Source organism: Phytophthora cinnamomi (genome assembly GCF_018691715.1).
Source record: "Phytophthora cinnamomi strain GKB4 chromosome Unknown Contig117, whole genome shotgun sequence".
Lineage (NCBI taxonomy): Eukaryota > Oomycota > Peronosporomycetes > Peronosporales > Peronosporaceae > Phytophthora > Phytophthora cinnamomi.
Window position 1 is genome coordinate 867,279 of NW_027151050.1, and position 20,942 is coordinate 888,220.

The 20,942-nt window shown below is 51.9% G+C and overlaps 2 protein-coding genes across 2 annotated transcripts; one reads left to right on the top strand and one right to left on the bottom strand.

The window, feature by feature from the left end:
* Window positions 1-8,067: 8,067 nt before the first annotated feature.
* IUM83_10528 (putative retroelement) lies at window positions 8,068-9,124 on the top strand (the record flags this gene model as incomplete). Its single annotated transcript, XM_067935040.1, has 4 exons — window positions 8,068-8,173; window positions 8,296-8,487; window positions 8,549-8,713; window positions 8,916-9,124. 4 exons carry the CDS (start codon window positions 8,068-8,070, stop codon window positions 9,122-9,124), a joined length of 672 nt encoding a protein of 223 aa, XP_067781358.1.
* A 10,438-nt stretch (window positions 9,125-19,562) lies between these two features.
* On the bottom strand, window positions 19,563-20,066 carry IUM83_10529 (putative mitogen-activated protein kinase kinase; the record flags this gene model as incomplete). The annotated part of the gene is made up of 1 exon (XM_067935041.1): window positions 19,563-20,066. One exon carries the CDS (start codon window positions 20,064-20,066, stop codon window positions 19,563-19,565), a length of 504 nt encoding a protein of 167 aa, XP_067781481.1.
* Between the last annotated feature and the right edge of the window lie 876 nt (window positions 20,067-20,942).

The window sequence follows — 20,942 nt, forward strand, 5'->3', positions numbered from 1 at the left end:
CTCATTCAACGATGAGCGCGCCTCAGAAGAAGTCCACAAAGTCGGTGGGGAGTCATCTTTCCATCGACGACTACTTCGAACGCCAGAAGGCGAAGTATTGCGACGTCGTCGACTTCGACGACGACGATATGGAGGGCGAGGAGAACTCGCCCTCAAAGCGCAAAGACTCGGTGTCGAGCGAATCGCTCGACCCTCACGCCAAGAACATTCGTCCGCGTGAAGGGGACGCATCGGACGCTTCGAGCTCGAAGCGTTCGCGAACTGAGAGCGATACCCCACTCGCTTCCGCTGGGGCTCTCAGTACTCCGCGCGCTGCTGTTGCAGCGCGTGATTCCAAAGCTCAAGGCTCTCCGTGCGCTGCGCCTGCAGCGCGCGATCCGTGGGTGCCGTCGGCGTCTGAGATCACGGACCGGTATGGGAACTCGGTACCTCCGAATGAGGTGCCGCTGTACGTATGCAGCGCCATCAAAGATGACGCTGTGGCTGCCGAGCTGCACTTTGATGCGGAAACGCATCAAAGGCGCGATTACTACATCGGACTCTTTCATGAGCTCCGATGGTTTCAAAGCAAGAAGACCTCTTCTCGCAGCAAAGTGCCCGAATGGCAGGCACTTTGTCAAAGTTGGAAGGCCGAGTGCTTACCGTGATCGGATTAAGCAAGCGCGTGATCGCTTCGAGACGTACTCGAAGCGTGGAAAGCTGGAGCAACTTCATGTTGCTGCTGAGGAGGCAAATGTGCTGTGCGCTGTGCCCGAGGGCTTTCAGTGCACGAAGTGCTTTCCAGGCGCGGTCCGCTTGAGCGACCGCGACCTGAACGGGTACACGTCGTTCCATGTGCCCGAGAGTCTCAAAGAGCTCCGTGCTAAGTTCTTAGCACGTGAGGGTTCGGGCGCTGGCGATGATCGCAGCGCTCGTATTACTTCCGCTGCACCAGCGCGTACTGCTCTTCGTACGCCCTCACCATTTCCGGAACGTCCTCCAGCAAGACGTTCCGCGGCTCCCATGTATCTCGATGGGGAGGAAATCCTCTCCAACGAATACGAAAACGAGCCCCTTGAGGGTTCGTTTTCGGGATACTATGGTCAACAATCCGCTCAACAATCCAGCGGGTTGAGCCGCGGGCGTCACTGATCGGCGGTGGCAAGGGTGGAAACACGCCTTGGGTATGATCAGCCTCGGGCTGATCAGTATGCGCCTCTCCACGACCGGGTGACCGCCGTGGAGCGTCTTCAGGGCGCTGAGTTCGCCGCCCTGAAACAGGAGCTGGCGAACCAGAAGGCCCAGGTCGCGGCGGTCTCGCAGACCGCCTCGAATATCCAGGTCGAGCTGGGGACCCAGATGAAGGGGTTGCCCCAGCGCGTCCGCGCGCTGGAGGAGAGGTTGCTCGTCGCCGAGGCCAAGTCCTCCGCTTCTGCCTCGGCTCCTGCCGAGGCTTCGGATCAGCCGAGCTAGATGGCTCGTGCTCCAGGTATGGCTTCAGCCGTCCGACGTAAAAGGTCGGATGGAGGCGCATGCTAGACGGTATGTCTAGCGTGTATGCGTTGCCGTGCCGTGCCAACACAGTGAACGGCCCGATGAAGCGCGGAGCAAGCTTGCTTGCCCCGAAATCAGAAACCGCATGTTTAGGCAGGTTTTGTGTAGCTAACAAAACCAATGAACCAACTTTAAATTCATTTGTGTTGCCTCTGCCCACATTGTCTGCGTTCAGCTTCTGTTGATCAACAGAAGCTGCTATTGTGTCTTGGACAAACCGAATTACGGCTTGTCTTTTGGTGATGAAACTGATTGCATCCGAGCTGAATGACTTCAGCTCGCTCTCCGCTAGAGGTCCGGCCTCTGCGTGGTTCTTTGCGGCGTCTGCGCCCTGCGCAGACCCGTGGTCGTTGGCCTTGTTGTTGGGGGAGTCTGCGCCCTGCGCAGACTCATGTGGTTTGTCCATTGATGCAGCTGACACTGTGCAAGTGTCAGCGGTTTTCTGCGGCTGCTGTATTGCAGTCGTAGATCCTCCCCCACTTAAAGTGGGAGCCATCACTCCGAGTAAACTCGGTAGACGTGGATGCCGCATGACATTCACGTAGAACGGTGTATGCCCGGTCGAGGCATGCACTGAGTTGTTGATGGCAAACTCTGCCATCGATAAGCACTCGCTCCAGTATTGGAACGAGTGAGCGTAGCTCTTCAACATATCGACGAGCATGCGATTCACACGCTCGGTTTGACCGTCCCTCTGCGGATGATCCGCAGTCGACATGGAAAGCTGGCTCCCAAGAAGTGTAAACACTTCTTGCCACAGGTGCGCTGTGAAGCGCGGGTCTCTGTCCGACACAATGTCGGTCGGCATGCCATGGTGTTTGAACACCATGTCAACGAACAGACGGGCCGTCTGCTTCGCGGTCACTTCTGCCGGCACCGCAGCAAGATGTACCATCTTGCTGAAGCGGTCGACGAAGACCACAACACCGGTATTCCTTCCGCTGTCCGGGGGAAGACCAAGGATGAAGTCCAAAGACATGGACTTCCAACACTCCGACGGAGTCGGTAGTGATTGTAAAGGAGTCTGCGCGAATGGCGCAGGCTTTACGCGTTGGCATACCTCTCAAGCACGGATGTACTTGCGCACCCACTTGTACTGGTGGTGCCAGTAGAAGTCGCGCGTGAGAAGGACGTATGTCTTCTCACGTCCGAGATGTCCCGCAGTCGGGGCATCATGGTATTCGTACATGATCCTGAGTCGCAGGTCATGGTCATTCGGCACGACAACGCGATCCGCGTTGTCGTCGACTGCATTGTAAAGCAGTATTCCGTCGTGCACTCGATATCGGTGTGCACGCGCACGAAGGTGCTTGGGCAGCTTCTGACGGGACTTGTCAGAAGGCGCTGTGCCATAGGCCAGCAAGAGTTTCGCGTCCGCGTCGTGCGCGTACGCGGCCTTCACATCATCCAACAGAGATGATGTGGGTTTGCTCGATCGCATGGCGTCAATGGCATTGACGTCAACAGCTTCTGCATAGTCCGGCCGACGTGATAACGCGTCGGCCACCACATTCAATCTTCCGGGTTTGTATTCGACCCGGAAGTTATACTCCGCAAAGAATGAGAGCCATCTCGCCATTCTTTGTGATATGTGTGGCGACTTCACTGCGGTGCGCAGTGAAGCATGGTCGGTGTAGACCACAAATGGTCTACTTCCAAGCAAATACACTCGGAACTTTGCGAGTGCGTACTTCATGGCAAGGAGTTCCTTGTCATGCACCGGATAGTTGCGCTCAGCTGGCTTCAGCTGACGCGATTGGTAGTAGACGACACGATCACGGCCCTCGTGATCGTGCTGCATCAATGCGCATCCGATCGCGACGTCGGATGCGTCGCACACTACGTAAAATGGGCGATCTTGGTCAGCCACTGCCAAGATCGGTCAAGCCCCGCTTGACTGCATCGAATGCCTTTTAGCAATCGGGTGTCCAATTCCACACAGCTTCTTTCTTAAGAAGCTGTGACAGCGGGCGGATCTTGCCCGCATAATCCTCCACGTACTTGCACAAGTACGTGGCCAAGCCAAGGAACTGCCTCAGTTCCTTGACACTTGAAGGCGTTGACCATTCATTAATCACTCTGACCTTTTCTGGGTCAGGGCGAACACCATTCTTTCCTACGAGACACCCGAGGACGGGTATCTCGCTCGCCCCGAAGATACACTTCTTCAGGTTCGCATAGAGCTTATGCTTTCGCATAAGCTCAAGTAGCTTCCGGAGATGCACCCTGTGCATCTCTACGTCGGTCTTCTCGTCCACAGCCCGGCTGTGGATGAATACATCATCGAAATAGCTCGGTGCGAAGTCGCGCACCGAGCGCAACAAGTGCGTTACACACCTGTTGAAAGTCGCAGGGGCGTTCTTAAGCCCCTGTGGCATTACTAGCCATTCCCAGAGCAAGCCGCTTGGCGTGCTCACTGCCGTGAGAGGGATATCCCTCTCACGCATTAGGATTTGGTAGAATCCATCTCGCACGTCGAGAGCACTGTAAACGGTGCTCCCGGCCATCGAATCGATGATAACATCTTTTCGCGGTATCGGCGTCTGCGCCGGTACCGTCGCATCGTTCAGCTTGTTATACGCGTGAACGATGCGCCATCCGCCCTGTGGCTTCTTGACACAGAACGTCGGAGCACTGTGCGGGGACTTTGATTCCCGCACTTGTCCTGCTTTGCGACGACTTTCAAAGAAGTCGTCGATTGCTTTTACTTGCTCTCGCGGCAGTGGCCACTGCCGCGTGACACAGTACTTCGTGCCCGGCACGAGATCAATCTCGTGCTGAATACCCTTATCCTGCGGAAGCTCCGCAGGAATCTCTTCCGGGAGTACGTCTTTGTACTCCCTCAACAGTTCGTAATAGGGACTCGACTTTAACGAGTCCCAACCTTGTTCTTCGAAGCGCTCTCGCTTCGTCTTCGCACTGAGAGTGTCTTCACTCTCAGTGGTACTTCCCATGAAGAGTTGCCTCAGCTCTTCGCTCTCGCTCTCCGTTCTTTCGCTGTTCGAAAGAACGCAGACCTGCTCGATGCGTCCATCGTGCGAGTAGCGCGTGAAGCGCTTCCAGCTCATGGCTGGAAGCGAAGTCAACTCCGACGCCGTCGTCGGAGGACTAGCGAGTTCCATCTCACGATACTGGAATCCAGTATCGGTGCGCGTCAAGACGCTTAACGTCTCGACGTCCAGCGTCACCGCCCCAGTCTGCCCAGCAGACTGCTCTTGTTGCGTCTCGGTCCCGGACCGAGACTTGCGCAGCGTTCTCCGCTTGCGCCGTCTTCTTGTTGTGCGGAGCCCGGCTCCGCACAGTTGTTCTTCTGGTCCAGGCCCGGCCGTGGACAGTTGTTCGCCGGCGGACCCTGTCCGCGGGCGCGCGGTATCAAGCCCGGCTTGACCGCATTTCCCTTCGTGCAGCCCGGCTGCACGGTAATGTATCTCTTCGCCGGCAGACCCTGTCTGCGGGCGCGCGATATCAAGCCCGGCTTGATCGCATGGCGCTTCGTCGTGCAGCCCGGCTGCACGACAGCATGCAAATTGCGTCAGTGCGGTACGTTTGTAACCGTCCGCACTGTTTGCAGCGTCAACTCCCGGAGTTGACACGCCTTCGTCACCTCGACGCCATTCATTGGCGGAGCCCCTCATGACCGAGGGTGCGTCGACTCCCGGAGTCGACGCGTCGTTGTCGACCTGACCTCTTCGGGTCAGGGGCTGTCCCTTACACGCTTGAATGTGGGTGTTGGTTCCCGGAACCAACACATCTTTTTCTTCCGACGTCGGCAGCATTGCCGACATGGGTTTCACTTGTGCGCGCCCTCGCGCACTCCTTGGGCACTCCGGGACAGCAGCGTTAAGCGCTGTCTCGACTGGTGAGCCGCGCGCACCTGCTGGTGCGTGCGCTGCGGTAACAGGGCCATCGCTCTTTGTTCCGCTGTCGCGTCCGAAGCGCACGAGCGTGCGCTTCTTCCAGTCTATCACCGGATCATGCCGTGCAAGCCACGGCATGCCCATTACCACGTCGAACTTATCGTCCAGGTCCAGGACGATAAAGTGTTCGACAAACACTCGTTGTTTGTACGAGAAGCGCACGTTCACGACGCGCTTCTCGGTCTTTACGATGGCACCTGTTGCCAGTCGTACCTCCAGAAGACTTCGAGGTGTATCTACCTCCTCGAAGTCAAGTCTCGGCAGGCTTCGTAATCGAACAAAGTTGTTCGACGCGCCTGAATCCACCAAAGTTCGAAGAGAGTCACTCGCTCTCTTCGATAAACCTTCACGATGACTAGGTTTGGCCTGTCATACTGCTTCTTGCAGCGAGAGCTAGTCTCACTGGGGGCTGCAGTCCTCAGTGTCGCGTGCCCGATGTCGGCACGCGCGACTGCATTACCAGTAGGGCGCCCCGCTCCTACTGGATGTTCGCGTTTTTTGTTGGTCCGCGGCGATGCCTAGGATCGCCACGACGGCCACCTCCAGGGGGCATGGGAGCTGTGCACTCCCGTGCAAAGTGACCGATCCTTCCGCAACGGAAGCATCGCACGTTGCCTCCCTGCTGCTGGTAACCAGCAGTTGTTGCGTTCGAGAGGTCCATCGGTTCCGGACCTCCCGTCCTCGCTACCGGGCGCGGTTGCGGCCTCGGTACGTTTACATGGAGTTTAGCCTGCCGCAGGCTAAACTCTTCTTGCATGGCAAGGGTAATGGCAGCTTCGAGAGTACTCGGGTGCTCTCGGAAGAGATAGGTCTTCACGGGCCCATCTCTAAGTCATTTCATGAACGTGACGACCTTGGTCACCTCGTCAATCGGGTTAGTCACGATATTTGATACCAAATATCGTGCGCGCTGCGCGTAAGCATGGACGTCATGCTTACCCTGCTGGAGGTCGAGGAACTCCGCCCTCGACCGGAACTCGTTTTGAGGGGGCTCAAACGCTTGTTTGGGCTCCTCTTTGAACACTTCGTACGTGCTGAAGCACGTAGGATCGGAGAGTCGGCGCCCATACGCCCAACTCCTTGCGCGTCCGCCAAGGCAGGACATGGCGAACGCGACCTTCGACAGCGGGTCGACGATGCGTCGAGCCGCTATGGCTGTGTCGAGCTCGACAAGCCATCGGAGGAGAGGCTCGCCCTCTCTTCCCACGTAATTGCTTACGCTCAACTTTAATGGTTGAGCACGCGGTGTCGTCCCCGACGACGCCGTTGTTGAGGAAGCAGCGTCACGCTGCTCCTTCATGATGAACCCCAGAGCAACACCATGTTGCTCCGTCGGCGATAGCGTACGCAGCATTGTAGCTATCGCCGCTTCTCCAATGACTGTTGACAGTCGTTGGAGGTCTTCCCACTCTGGGTCAGACAGGTGGGGGCAGTCAGCGCGTGCAACATGCGTTGCAGGCGTGTTGGAGCTCTCCATGAGCACCTCCGTGCTCATGGGGTTCTCGGCTCCGCGTTCGTACACCTCGTACGAACGTCAAGCAGTCGGTCGTTGGACGGACTACAAAGTGTTACCAGGTGTAGTGGGTCTAACTTGACTCACTACTTTTGTTTACACGTTGCGCAACGTGTATGAGGAAGCGTAAGTACTTAGTAATTACTTAGGTTAATTATATTTGAATACACAAATATAAGTCAAGTAAGATAGGATTCCAAGTGACTTAGATTAGGTAAAATGAGAACTGTATTGTTTGTAAATTGATCTTCCTCTAAAAACTGCTAAAAACTGTCTATCATCTGTGAAAGGGTTGACAGCGGCTGGCTGTCAGAGCCCCGCTGATATGCATGTCTCTGATTGGTAGAAAGATGCTGCTTTCTACCAATAGGATCTTTGGGTAGGTGAGGACCACTAATTGTGGTGGCCCACTTCAATGTATCCATTGGTGTGTCTTACACCAAGGTGAGGAAGTATCTAAAACTTTTAACAGATATCCTATCTGTTAAATTCACAAGTGGCTTGCAGCCACTTGTGCGTGTAACCCCGTTACAGTGGGTCACACCACAAATGGCCTGGAGGCCGCTGGCCGCAGAGCGACACATTCACCCTACCCGCAGCCCTTTTGCACGCTTCCCCCGGCGTCACCTCGTATGGTGCTGGCAGTGTGCTGGTTCATCTGGGAGGGTGCTGACCAGTTTCTATGGTGCCCACGCAGACTTATTGTTGGTACAGCACTGTATGGTGTGCGTAAGGCGTTCTCCTGGGTGTGCTGTTCGGTGCCCGCCAAATCGTTAAGACCCCCGATTTGGCGGGACACTTTTTGCAATATCTCGGCTTCTAGGCCGAGTTAGGAGCTGCTACTTTGCTATGTTCTCTCTATTATGCGTACGGAGACGCCACGTGTGTTAACAACTTAGATTTCAATGTACCTGGCAGGGCTGGTATACAAAATCAATGTTTTGGCACCAGCGTCAAATTATTAAGACCACATCCTTTTTATGATGAAAAACACTTTTATGCACAGACCCTACAAACTTCTATATTAAAGGAGTGTTGATCAAAATAAGAAGATGGTTGGCGGAAACGAAGGGTTAGCTGGAGCTGTGAGCCTTTCATTTTCACATGGGCCACGGCAAGGCCCTCTCCGAGCAAGAGCATTGGTTTATCGTCGGGCTCCACGACGGAGGCGTCTCTCTGCACGAGATCGCTAGGAAGACAGGCCGGTCCCGTACGTTCGTCCGTAACGCAGTTAAGGCGGAGCGGGGCCGCAGGAAGACAGCGGTGGAGCGCGGAGGGCAGGGCGGCAGCCAGCTCTAACGGAAAGAGAGCTGCGGCAGCTCGTGCGTGCAGCGGTGACAGGCGAGTTCTTCGCCGCCGAGATCAAGACCAAGCTCGGCATCAAGGCGTCCGTGAGGACGATCCAGCGGGTTCTGCAGCGTGTGGACCATCTTGTTTACACTAAGATGGACCGCACGCTCCCCCTCGCGACGGCGCACAAGGCTGCCCGCGTGCAATGGGCGGAAGCGTACATACTGAAACCAGGCAAGATTGTCACGTTATTGTTTTACTGCAATTACTTACTCTAACAATACTTTTTATGTAGACACTTGGATCCATACTATTTTTTCAGATGAAAAGAAGTTTAATCTAGATGGCCCTGATGGATTCAAATATTTCTGGAGGGACATGCGCCAGCCTGAACAGTCATATTTGCGTCGCCAAAATGGCGGAGGGAGCGTCATGGTGTGGGGTGCTTTTAGCGCAGCGGGTAAGAGTGAGTTGGCCATTTTGCGTGGGCGGTGACTATATTTACACGGTATCTGAATATCTACTACCTTTTGCTCACGCTAAGTATGGTGTTGAGTTTGTATTTCAGCAAGATAATGCTTCGATTCATGCCTCGCATGAAACGAAACATTTCTTGCAAGAGATGCAGATCAACACCATGGTGTGACCAGCTCGCTCGCCAGATTGCAACCCCATGGAGAACGTCTGGTCGGCGATGGCGGCCAAGGTGTACGCACATGGTCGTCAGTACCACAACTTTGCTGATCTTGAGGCTGCAATCATGGCTGCATGGGACGCCATTCAGCTAGACTACCTGCTGAAGCTAGTGGAGTCCATGCCTCGCCGCTGTCTAGCGGTGATCAAGAAGAAAGGTGGACTGACTAAGTACTAACTTTTAATATAGAAGTTTGTAGGGTCTGTGCATAAAAGTGTTTTTTCATCATAAAAAGGATGTGGTCTTAATAATTTGACGCTGGTGTCAAAACCTTGATTTTGTATACCAGCCCTGCCAGGTACATTGAAATCTAAGTTGTTAACACAAGTGGCGTCTCCGTACGCATAATAGAGAGAACATAGCAAAGTAGCAGCTCCTAACTCGGCCTAGAAGCCGAGATATTGCAAAAAGTGTCCCGCCAAATCGGGGGTCTTGATGATTTGGCGGGCACTGTACCATCGCCTGTTCGTTCTTCAGCCTCATGGCCGGCGCCCGACTGTTTTACGATAACTACATACCATGGTACATGTACTACGTAGTACCATGAATGCGGCGGTGAGGAGGAGGGGGGTATAATATCTTGCTGTGCCGCAGCGTTTTGTATCTGGAGAATCTGGAATTAATTAGCGTCGTATGCTTCAAGAAAGCCGAATTCACCAGTGGAAGGAAAAGTCCAGGGGGAGAGGAAGCGATGCAGTTGATGCAACACGTAAATTGCGAAATGGGCTTAGGAAAGTTCTAGCTCGCATCCTTCATTTATCTGGTTCAAAGTATAATCTTTCCATTCGTCTTAGTGATGGCAGTTCTCGTTTAAAACACGTGGGCTGGCAAAGTTGGAGGTGCGGAGTTTGGGCAAATTCTTGCCTCCAACAAAACGTGTCTCGAGCATAGAGTTGGGGTTTCCAAGGATCAGAAATGATGACATCAAATCCCATTTTGTATCATCCTGTCAGCAAAGCGCATGCGAGTCGCCACAAACCAACGAGCACGCCCGTACAGTATACATATTTCAGGGCAACAGTCCTGGGACCGAGGTATGCTGCTGTAGCAACTGCAGTCCCTCCCGCGGCCAAAATTGAATCCCTCCAAGCGCTCAGCGATGCGACTTGGTAGCCGCTGCCATCCTATCGCGACGTTAGCGCTGGTGTTGACGTATACGTTGATAGCAGCGCCGTCACCTTCGTCGGCCTCCTCCTTCTCGTCTCTCTTTGGTACCGACGACGGGGGCTCGAGTTCCTCAGCAGCTACCACCTCTAAGAACACCTCGGCGGTTGACAACCCCAATGTTCTAGTACGACAGCCTCTTCTAGAAGCAACCGACTGGTTTCTCACGGAGGAGGAGATCACGGACTCGAGGGGCGGAGAGCCGCGAGATGGCTTGACCGTTTACACAACTGGCAACAAAGTGACGTCCCTCACGGTGACAAAAGAATTCTTCGATGCGACGTACGATGACTTTCTCGCAACCAAAGAGGGCGACCGCGTGTTGCTGTCGGCGTGGGAAGTGAGCTTGGTTCCGCTTAAGCCCGACATCGACCCGACAGGTGCGACGACTGGTGTTCATGAAATGGTGGCGGGTGTCGTGGAGCGCGGGGCAAGTTTTCACATCATGGGCTGGTCCAACATCTTGCACCGAAAGATCAATATCGAGGCTCGAAATGACATCAACAAGATCCCAGCGTCCGTAGTTAATGGCGCGGAGGCGTTATACATTTTCGACGATCGTGTCCGAACAATGACATCGTCGCACCACCAGAAGACGCTGATATTCGCAGCCAACAGTTCGTCAGACAAGAAGGACCAACCCGTAGCATACGTGGGTGGGCTTGACTTCACTAACGATCGGTGGGACACCATTTACCACAACAACTCGGCGATACGCGACGCAGCAGGCATCACGTACCAACGCAAAGGATGGCTCGATGCTCACGTGAGAATTCATGGGCCCGCTGCAAAGGATGTGACGAGTAACTTCTTGTCGAGATGGAACTCAGCATACCTGCCTTGTCAGGGGCTAGATGACGATTTGCTCGAATTTAAAAACCCGCCATACACAAGTCTGCCTCCACTGGACTATGTCAGCAGCAATACTACAGCGAATATTGGGAAGCAGAGCGTCCAGATTGTCCGAACTTTCAGCTGCACATACGAACACTACAAAGGGTTCGCCCCGAAAGGCGAGATCTCGCTCTTCAAAGCGCGAATTAAGGCCATCAAGAACGCGAAAAACTACATCTATATCGAAGACCAGTATTTCATCCTCGTGCCCGAATTGCGTGATGCTCTGCTGGAGGCGATGCCGAAGATCCAGCGCCTCATAGTCGTCGTTAATGAGTTAGAGCTGGAGTACCAAGTGACCGGGTACGGAAGGTATCTATATGACATGGTATCTCCGATCTTGAAGGCCTACCCGAACAAGTTCAATATCTACACAACCAAGAAGGAGTTGAATCTTTATATCCACAGCAAAATCGTGGTGATCGACGACGTTTATCTATCGGTCGGGTCGGCTAACTGGAATCGTCGAGGGATGACGTCCGATTCGGAAATTAACGCCAACATTGTGGATAGCGACACGATTGAATCTCCGGATGGTATAACTGTGAACAAGATCGCTCGCGACTTCCGTATTCGGAAGTTCCAGGAGATGACAAGTCTCAGTTACGATGAAGTGGATGCCATGACGCTTACCGAGGCCTTTAGTGCGTTCGAAGCCGCTGCCTCTAAGGGGTCGACAATACTTCAGCATATGGAACTCAGCTATCACGTATATTACATTGCCTTCACAGACCTCATCCGCCAAAGAGTAGATCCACAAGATACGTGTTCATTCAGTGAGTAAACCGACGGAATGTTTCAACATTTGATGTTTGGTTATGTGAAAGTTTTGAACTATTACACTGAACTATTCGCCTCACCATTTCTTGAGATCACTACATGTAGAAGTACAAACACGAAATGGTCGCCATAACAATTTTCACGATACTACAGCAGTACGCATATTATTTCTTGTTGTTTTACTGCAAAGTAAGTTTCGATCCATCCACGCGTGTCTACAATACTTGAGTACATGTAGTAATTCAAGTAATTGTTACGTAGCTGTAAAAACGTTGAAGGAATCATGCTTCGCATTCATGAAATATTGTCTACGTTACTCAGCTACTCAAAGCTACAGGTGTCTTGTGGATCTGAAACCTTCCGCATTGAGTCCGTGATGGCAAAGAAGTAATCGTGGTGCTCGACAATGTTATTCGCCAAGATAGTAGAATTTTTACTCGCAGCGATGGCGAACTGGTCCCCCGCCTCAACGAAAGTCATAGCATTTAGCTCTTCATAGCTCAGCCCCGTCATTTCCACAAACTTGCGAATACGGAAATCACGAGGTAATTTGCCCACAGTCAGGCCTTCCGGTGACTCCACAGTATCGCCGTCTACGACATCCGCGTTCAGCTCCGTGTCGGCCGTCATGCTGCGACGATTCCAGTTCGCGGACCCGATCGACAAGTAGACGTCGTCGATGATCACAATTTTGCTATGAATGCAGAGGTCTAGCTCAGCCTTGGTTGTGTAGATCTTGAATTTGTGTGGGTATCTTGATCTTAGAGGCTCCACGTTTTGGTACAGGTACTTGATGTAGCCCGCATTTGTGAATGCATTTGTTTCAGCTTTCGTGACGACGATTAGGCGCTGAATCCTCGGCATCACTTCCATCACTGCGTCGAGCAGTTCCGGCATGAAGACAAAATACTGATCTTCGATGTAGATGAAGTTCTTGGCGTTCTTGATGGCTTTGAGGCGCGCCTTGAACAAGGAAATCTCACCCTTCGGAGCAAACTCTTTGTAGTGTTTGTACTCGCAGCTAAAAGTTCGTGTGATTTGTACGCTTTGTTTGCCTAAGTCGGCAGTGGTTTTGCTGCTCGCGTAGTCCATTTGTGGGATATCCTCGTATGGCGGGTTGCCAAAGTCAAGCAAGTGCTCTTTCAGGTTCTGGCACGGCAAGTATTTCGAGTTCCATCGAGCCAAAAAATTACTTGCAACATCTTTCGCCGCAGGTCCATGGATGCGAATGTGTCCGTCCACCCAGCCCTTTTGTTGGTACGTAATGTGAGCTGCGTCGCGGATAGCCGTAACATTGTGGTGAATGGTATCCCATCGATCGTTGGCGAGATCAATCCCACCCACGTATGCCACGGGTTGATAGTTTCTATCTGACGAGCTATTTCCCAAAATGACCATATTCTTCTGATGCTGCGAAGATATAAGCTTAACGCGGTCGTCGAAAATGTAAATCGCCTCCGCGCCGTTAATTGGAGACGGCGGAAGCTTGTTGATGGCGTCGCGAGTCTTGATGTTGTACGGCATATATCCACCCGCAATGTTGGCCCACCCAAGGATGTTGACATTGCCTCCTCGCCTTACCACCCCGGCAAAAACTTCTTTGAAACCTGTTTTCGCTCCTGTCGGATCAACGTCGGGCTTGAACGGAATAAGAGCTGTCGTCCAGGCATTTAGCAAAACGCGATCGCCCTCTTTGGTCTTGCTCAGGTCATCGTAAACTGCGTTGAAATATTCGTTGGACACTGTGTAGGAGGTCACTTGGTTTCCGGTCGTGTAAACAGCCATGTCCGTCCTTGGTACGCCGCCCCTCGAGTCCGTGATTTCCTGTTCCGACAAGAACCAGTCCTCGGGATTCAGGAGAGGCTGTCGAGGTTTGATGTCTGACCCATCGGATAGGTCACCAGTGTTAGATGCTTCGGCGCTTCCCTGGAAGTACTGTGCGAAGGTAGAATCTCGTCAAACAAAGACTTGAAGGAGAAGGCCGACAAAGGAACTGTCGCCAAAGCAAACGCGATAACTAGCATTAAGACGGGGAAATGCCAGCGCAGATACGTCTGCGAGGCATTTTAATCGCTGGACTGATGCGAGAGAAAGACTTGTGGGCGACGTTTTACAAACTCCGAGATTTCGCTACTGGCAAGAAAGCGTTGTTGCTGATCATGAACAATGTTCAAGCGAGAGGATACTTTGATCAAGGAGATAGCATTGGGATGGGATGCCAGGCAGTGGCAAGCGTGAAGACCAATTTCTCCATATCATCAGATTTTGGTGTTGGGTGGCCACAGCCATATTGTCGGGCGGACTAAAAGAGACTGCGTGCTTGCAAAAATTGAAATCAGCGTAAAAAGAAACGTTGGTCAAGGAGTTGTCAAAAGTTCAACTACAGTCTGTAGAGCTCCTCTTACCTCTGTAGTCTACATAGGTAAGCGGAGCTCGATGCTACATGTACAAAGCTGAGTGGAATTAGTCGCTGAGTACGAAATCGAGTCAGTACCCATGAGGGCCAACAGTACCGTACATAACCGCGAGGACGCAACGTCTTAAAATGAACTTTCAAGTAGTATAAGTGTAAAAAGTATTAACAGTAAGAAGAGGGGGAAAAAGGGCCCAAAATGGGGAAAATCGTCCAGCCAAGTAATTGCGGTCTTTATTTTCAGGTCGTGAAACTAGCACCATCAGATAGATCGATATTTCAAACCTATAAGTATTGCTGTCTTTATTCACGTGAACGCAGCTCACATCTTAGCATGAGCGCTCGAAAACAGCGCCTCCGCCTGATTGCCCTTGGTGTGAATGCGTTACATGTCTAAATTCGGAAAACGAGGAGGTAGAGTGGTCTGCATTGCCCCATCTCTCCACAATGTGTTCCCATCTCTCCACAATGTGTAGCTTCGTCTCCACAAGGACGTGGCAGGTTGAGAACAATTTGTCCATCGCGCAGTACCACTATCAAATGTCGCATACCTCCAAATCCCTACAAATTCTTCAAACAGCGCTAGTATCGGCATGCTGTTTGCATGCCTTGCCATGGCACAACCAGTGCAGCTACGAAAGTCAGGCTTGACTCATTCGTCATTTGAAATTGTAGTTATGTTCCGACTAAAATTTCATTGAAATAGGACAATTTCCGCATTTAATTTTTTTTAGTTTCCCCCCAAAAAGTCCCCCTCTTAACTGGATCGCCTGTTAAAACATTGCCTAGTAAAACCCCGTAAAAAGTGTGACACATACAAAGTATTTACATGTATAATACATTGTCGCTGATGTTGCATCATCGCCGATAGATTAGGCCGATCAGTCCAGTTTTGCAAATATGAGCGGAATTCACAATACTCCCTGGAGGATTTATACCTCTCTTTAATAAAACAGGTTAGTAGTTATTAATAAGATGACTGCCAGCATTTGCTGGTTCTGTATTTGCATTCTACATGTACCAGTCCGTTCAACACAGCTGATAATAACTGTAAAGTTGCAGCTCAGAAATACGTAGAGGCAAGAGACCCCGAGGTAAGTGCGATTTAGCTGACTAGACCTCGATCGAGTTGGTCGCACCGGTCGGAATTGCCGCTTAGAAAAGAGCCAACTAAATAGCTTTTCACCGGTTTTGAAGCGGATGGGTGTCATGGGTGTCAAACCAAAATTACCTTGTTGTCGCCTCTACAACTACGCCCACGACTCGAAGATACGGTCGTGCGACGGTTTCTACTCTCAAAACCGGCAGCGCTTTGCCCTCGCGGGTATCAGCGGATACTTTACAGATTCCTGGACTGTATCATTGGTATTAATATTAATACAATACATGTATGTATACATACCCGCAACTTGCCAGTGCATTGCCCCCAACTTGTGTACACGCATGTGCTTGTGTTCCATTGCTTCATCCTCAAGCTCACGACCACCGCCACTAACTTAGCATTAGCTGACCATCAGCTCGCATTACTTAATTAAGTAAGGCTTAAGCATAAAGCCTGCCGCTGAAGTTTTTTCGTGTAACATCGATATGCATCCTGTACTTGTTGTGAAGTGGATTCTCAACAAGGAGCGCAGCTACGGAAGCGCATAAATGATAACTATATGTGCAAGCACGGCAAAAAGACAACAAGCTACAAGAAACTGAATGAGTTATCGAAGAGGCAGACCAATGGTTCTTCAGGTGAGTTGAATCTCCTCGGCGAGATTGAACGCCTGGAGTTCCGATTGGATCACGGCGAGACGGGATTTGTTTTATTTTCGCCCGAACTTTCACAGCACCAATGTCATCGACCACGTGTGCTGAATCAGCTAGCAAGACGTCGACTCCGACGTAGGCTCAGACCAGGCAACAATTGCGTGGTGGCGTTATCTCAAGTGTAGATAGAAACTTGCAGTACATGTAGTAGCGAATATCGAAAATTTCCTAACCTTACGTAAATAAAATAATTGTCCAATCAAATCAGATGAAACGTCCTCTAATTTGGTACACCACGTTAATTTATAATAAATTCCTGCCGGACAAGAGAGAAAACATGGGCAAGTGGCTGACGGTCGAGGAGAAGTACGAGCTGATCGTCAAGCACCGGCGCAGCCCGGCGCTGTCGCAGGCCAAGCTGGCGCAGTGGGCGCAGGCCGCGTTCAACCTGGAGCGCGCGCCGTCCGCCAACACGGTGAAGAAGGTGCTGCAGGCGGCGGACGAGATCGAGGCCAAGCACCGCCAGGGCATCACCAAGCGCGGGCGCGACGTGGCCAGCCCCGAGCTGGAGACGGCGCTCAAGGCCTTCGCGGACGGCTGCGAGGCGCGCGGCGAGCGGCTCTCGCGCAAGCTATTGGTGCAAAAGGCGCAGGAGATCCTGGGCCAGCTGCCGCCCGAGCGCCGCCCCAACCTGGGGCTGTCCGTGGGCTGGATGACCAACTTCATGGCCCGTCACGGGCTCCGCTTCAGGCAGTTCAGACGCCGCAGGGCGGAGGACAACGGACTCGCGGAGGTGGAAGGACCCCAGAGGACCCTCACCGACGTGACGGACCATTTGGCTCTGGCCAGGGACACCCAAGGCAGACAACTTGTCCACCTGGACACGACGTTCCATGTCAGTCCCAGGGCGACGGGGGTGGTTGCGGCCACCAAGACAGTGCTGGTCACGGGCGCGAGCAGGGGCATCGGACTCGCCTTTGTGAAGCACTACGTGAGGGAGGGGTGGGATGTCATCGCGGCGGTGAGAGATGTCGGCAAGGTGGACGAGGTCAGTTTTATTGGGTTTTACAGTTTTTTTAGTTTGGATAGTTGCTGATGTGGATCCGTTGCTTTTGTTTTTAATGTTGTGAATGTTAGTTAAGAGGGCTGGGTCTGTGGAAGGTGGTGCAGGTGGATGTGGCGGAGCAGAACTCTATTGAAGATATGGCGAGGGAGCTAGATGGCGTGTGCATTGACCTGCTCATCAACAACGCAGGTGCCACTGGAATGCACAACCTTGATGATACTACGTTGGAGGACTGTGTGCGGCAATTTCAGGTGAATGCGCTTGGGCCGCTACTCGTCACTCGCGCGCTGCTACCGAATCTGCAGCTGGCGGTGAGCGCGAGGGGGAGCGCTTTTGTGGCGCAAGTCACGTCGCGAATTGGCAGTATCTCGGATAATAGCTCCGGCGGAGCGTACGCACACCGCGCCTCGAAGGGCGCTTTGAATGTGTTTACGAAGAGCTTGGCGATTGATTTGGAGCCGCAGAACATCGGATGTCTGCTGCTTCATCCCGGCAATGTGAATACCGCGTATTCTAACTTTAACGGAGCTGTCGAGCCTGAAGAAAGTGTTGAAGGGATGACACGTCTTATTGCACGTGCTAAGGTTGGAGACCCGCTGCAGCTTCTCCACTTTAGAAAGGGCGACGTGATTGATTGGTGAGCTTGGGACAACGGGTGTACGCATACTGTACGTATTTATTTGATAGGGACAGCTACTTAGCGTTTTCAATAACTATGCGCTACATATTTGCCAGCTATCGGTTGATACATTTATTCACGTCGCGATATGCGTGTATAGGTAGTCTAGTTCTATTACCTACATGTGCTTTGCCAATGACAGGACTAGGTAATGCAGCATGCACATCGAGATGGACACGTAAGATAAGTAAGCGTACATCGTCTATACGGCCGCAAAAGAATTCTACAGCTCGATTTACGATGATCTGAATGCGACCAAGGAAAGAGCCCAAGTTATTGTTGCTGCATGGTTGACAGCTCTCATTCCGCTGAGACCAGATGTAGACCCCACGGGGCCAATACGGGAATCAAAGAAGTATTTTATGACGTTGTCAAGCGAGGTGGTAATGTCTACGCTCTGAACTGGGTCAGCATTGCAGGCGAGTACATCCCTTTTAACATCAAGGCCCGAGATGCTATCAAGAGTATTCCATCGTCCTCAACCAATGGAGCCAGGGCAGCGTTTTTCTTTGATGACCGCGTCAAGTTGACTTCACACCACCAGAAAACGCTAGTGGTCGCGTCAAGCCGCTCCTCGGGTAAAACTGGCCAGTTAGTTGCGTTTGTGGGCGGCTTGGACATCGCGAACGACCGACGGGATACTTCGCACCACAATAACACAGCCATTCGCGACGCAGGAGGCATCACCTATAAGAATAAGGGCTGGGTCGATGGGTTCATGGTCCTGCTGCCAAGGATGTAGCGAGCAACTTCTTGACTCGATGGAATTCAAACTACCAGCCATGCCAAGGTTTCGACGACGACCTCCTCAATTTTAGAAATCCGCCGTATGAAGATCTTCCGCCGCTGGACTACGCAAGCAGCAACACGACATCGAAGCTGGGTAAGCAGAGCGTCCAGATCACGCGAACATTCAGTTGCAAATACGAGCACTACTACAATGAATTTTCTCCAAAAGGCGGGGACTCGCTATTTCACGCACGAATCAAGGCTATCAAGAACGCAAAGAACAATAAAGACCAGTATTTTGCATTAGTTCCGGAGCTCCTGGAAGCACCTATGGAGGTAATGCCGCGGATCCAACGCGTCATTGTGGTGACCAAAGAGCAGATGAATGCGTTTACTAACGGAGGTTACATCAAGTACCTGTACCAAACAAATGGTTGAGCCCATTCGCCCGAACAAGTTCGAGATCGACACTACCAAGGCGGACCGCAAACACCTCATTCACAGCAAAATCGTGATAAGCAATGACTCATACCTGTCGATTGCGAACTGGAGTCACCGTAGCATGACAGTTGATTCGGAGCTAAATGCTGAAGTTGTGGACACAGACACTGTCCAGTCTCCCGAGTAATTGTCGTCAAACTGCCTCGAGGTTTCCGCCCGCAAGTTTTCGGAGATGACGGGTCTGAGCTACGAGAAAGTGAATGCCATGACGGTAACCAACGCTGCCGACCAATTGCCATTGCTGCTGCCCAGAATTCAACAATCATAGCACGTTGAAGACGAAGTACCGCACGTACTTTACCTCCACAATGGACGCCAAGAGAAAGATTGTTAACCTACACGTGTTTCTCTACCAGCAGTTAGTTAGACTGGTCGCATAACCCACGCCAGTAGTGCTGTCATGTTTCACTCGACGCATTCTTTCTTGTTCTCGTCATAGTTTTCACTATCTCGCAGTAACTATGAGAAAAAGTAGGCCGACATCGCGAGCAAACAAACTCGTATACTAAAGCCATATAGCATGCAATTGGCCGTGGGTATCTAGCCAATGACTCAAAGACAACATATTTTTGCCCGAGGGAACAAAAAAAATAGCATCCCAGGCCGCAGAAAACTTTTCTTGACGAACTTGCGTTCAAGGGTTAACTTGGATGGTCGTGTAGTTTGTAATCCACTCCTGCATAGCTTGGGGCATGATCACTGCTTTCTGCTCCATCTCGTCCCACAGCAGCAACTTGTTCTCGGCCTTCGCCTTCCTCGTCGCTTCGGCCATAACGCCATATCTCTCCATCAAGTGGTCCAGGAATTCCTGCGGTGGCTTCACGTGGTGGTGGTTTACGTAATGCCAGTACCCCTCGGGCCAGCAGTAAACCCCATCAGTCATGGTGCACGCGCCCATAACTTGAGGCTGTTCCAATGCCAACGAGCAGTCCGGGAACCGGCAGAAGCTGTAGGCGAGCTCGTGGCTCTCCACGAAAGCCCCACGAGTGAGGTACCACTCGATCGTCTTCAGCAGCGCCGGGTGGCAGTCGGTGAACCAGGCATCATCGACCAGTTGGAGGGGGTTCAAGCGGTTGGCGTCCGCCACTTCCCCGGCGAGCTCCTCGTCCGAGCACCAGAAGCCCACTTCTCTCAGCATTGTCGATGGTGATCCAGCTGTCTCCGTAAACAACGCTCGTAAAAAGTTCTCGTTTGTTGGCAAATTCTGAGTTTTTACGGCGTAAAAACAAAACGTGACAAGTCATCGCATAACTTGCGGATTTGAAGACATGCTTAGCCTTTTCCATACAAACATTAAGATAAAGACGTTGTGTCACCCCTATATATCTGATCTCTGCACCGTTTTTGCCGAAAATCTGATAGTTTTTACATGTTGCATTGAGGCCGTGCGTTGCGGTGAACTCGTGGTTTACGGTACGGTATCCGCGCTGCTGCCACCCGCGAAGCCGTCGACAATGCGCTGGAGCCGGACATTGCCACCGCACAGCATGGTGTATGGCAGAAAGATGGTTAAATTGGCCGAGTCGAAGGTGATGGTTGACATGCGTTTTGGTTGTTATTTCCTTCCACATGTGGGTGGCATCAAGAGATCGCGAATATACCAGTACATGTAGTAGAGAAATCTAGCCTTAAGTGAGATAGCGATTATGTAGCAGTTGCTTACGCTGCAACGATACTGGAAGTTTGTACATGTACTCCTTCATGACATCGTTCGTGTTCATGATCGCGATTATTGTACCGGCCAATAAAGTTTGTACCGGGATTTGTAACATAAGCGGTTTCTGGGTCATAACTTTATCAATATTTGTCGACCGAAACCGCTACCGCTCACAAAATGACCCCACGGTTCTTGTCGTTCTAGCATACTACATTTCATCGCAAACACGTTTGTCTAGCGATGTATAGTTCCCGGACAACATTGTCAGCAAATCCAGCCTTCAATGCATCACCAACAAAATGGTACCATAATTGAAGCTAGAAGCCAAGTCTAAAAAGAAACAGCAACGCTGCACGA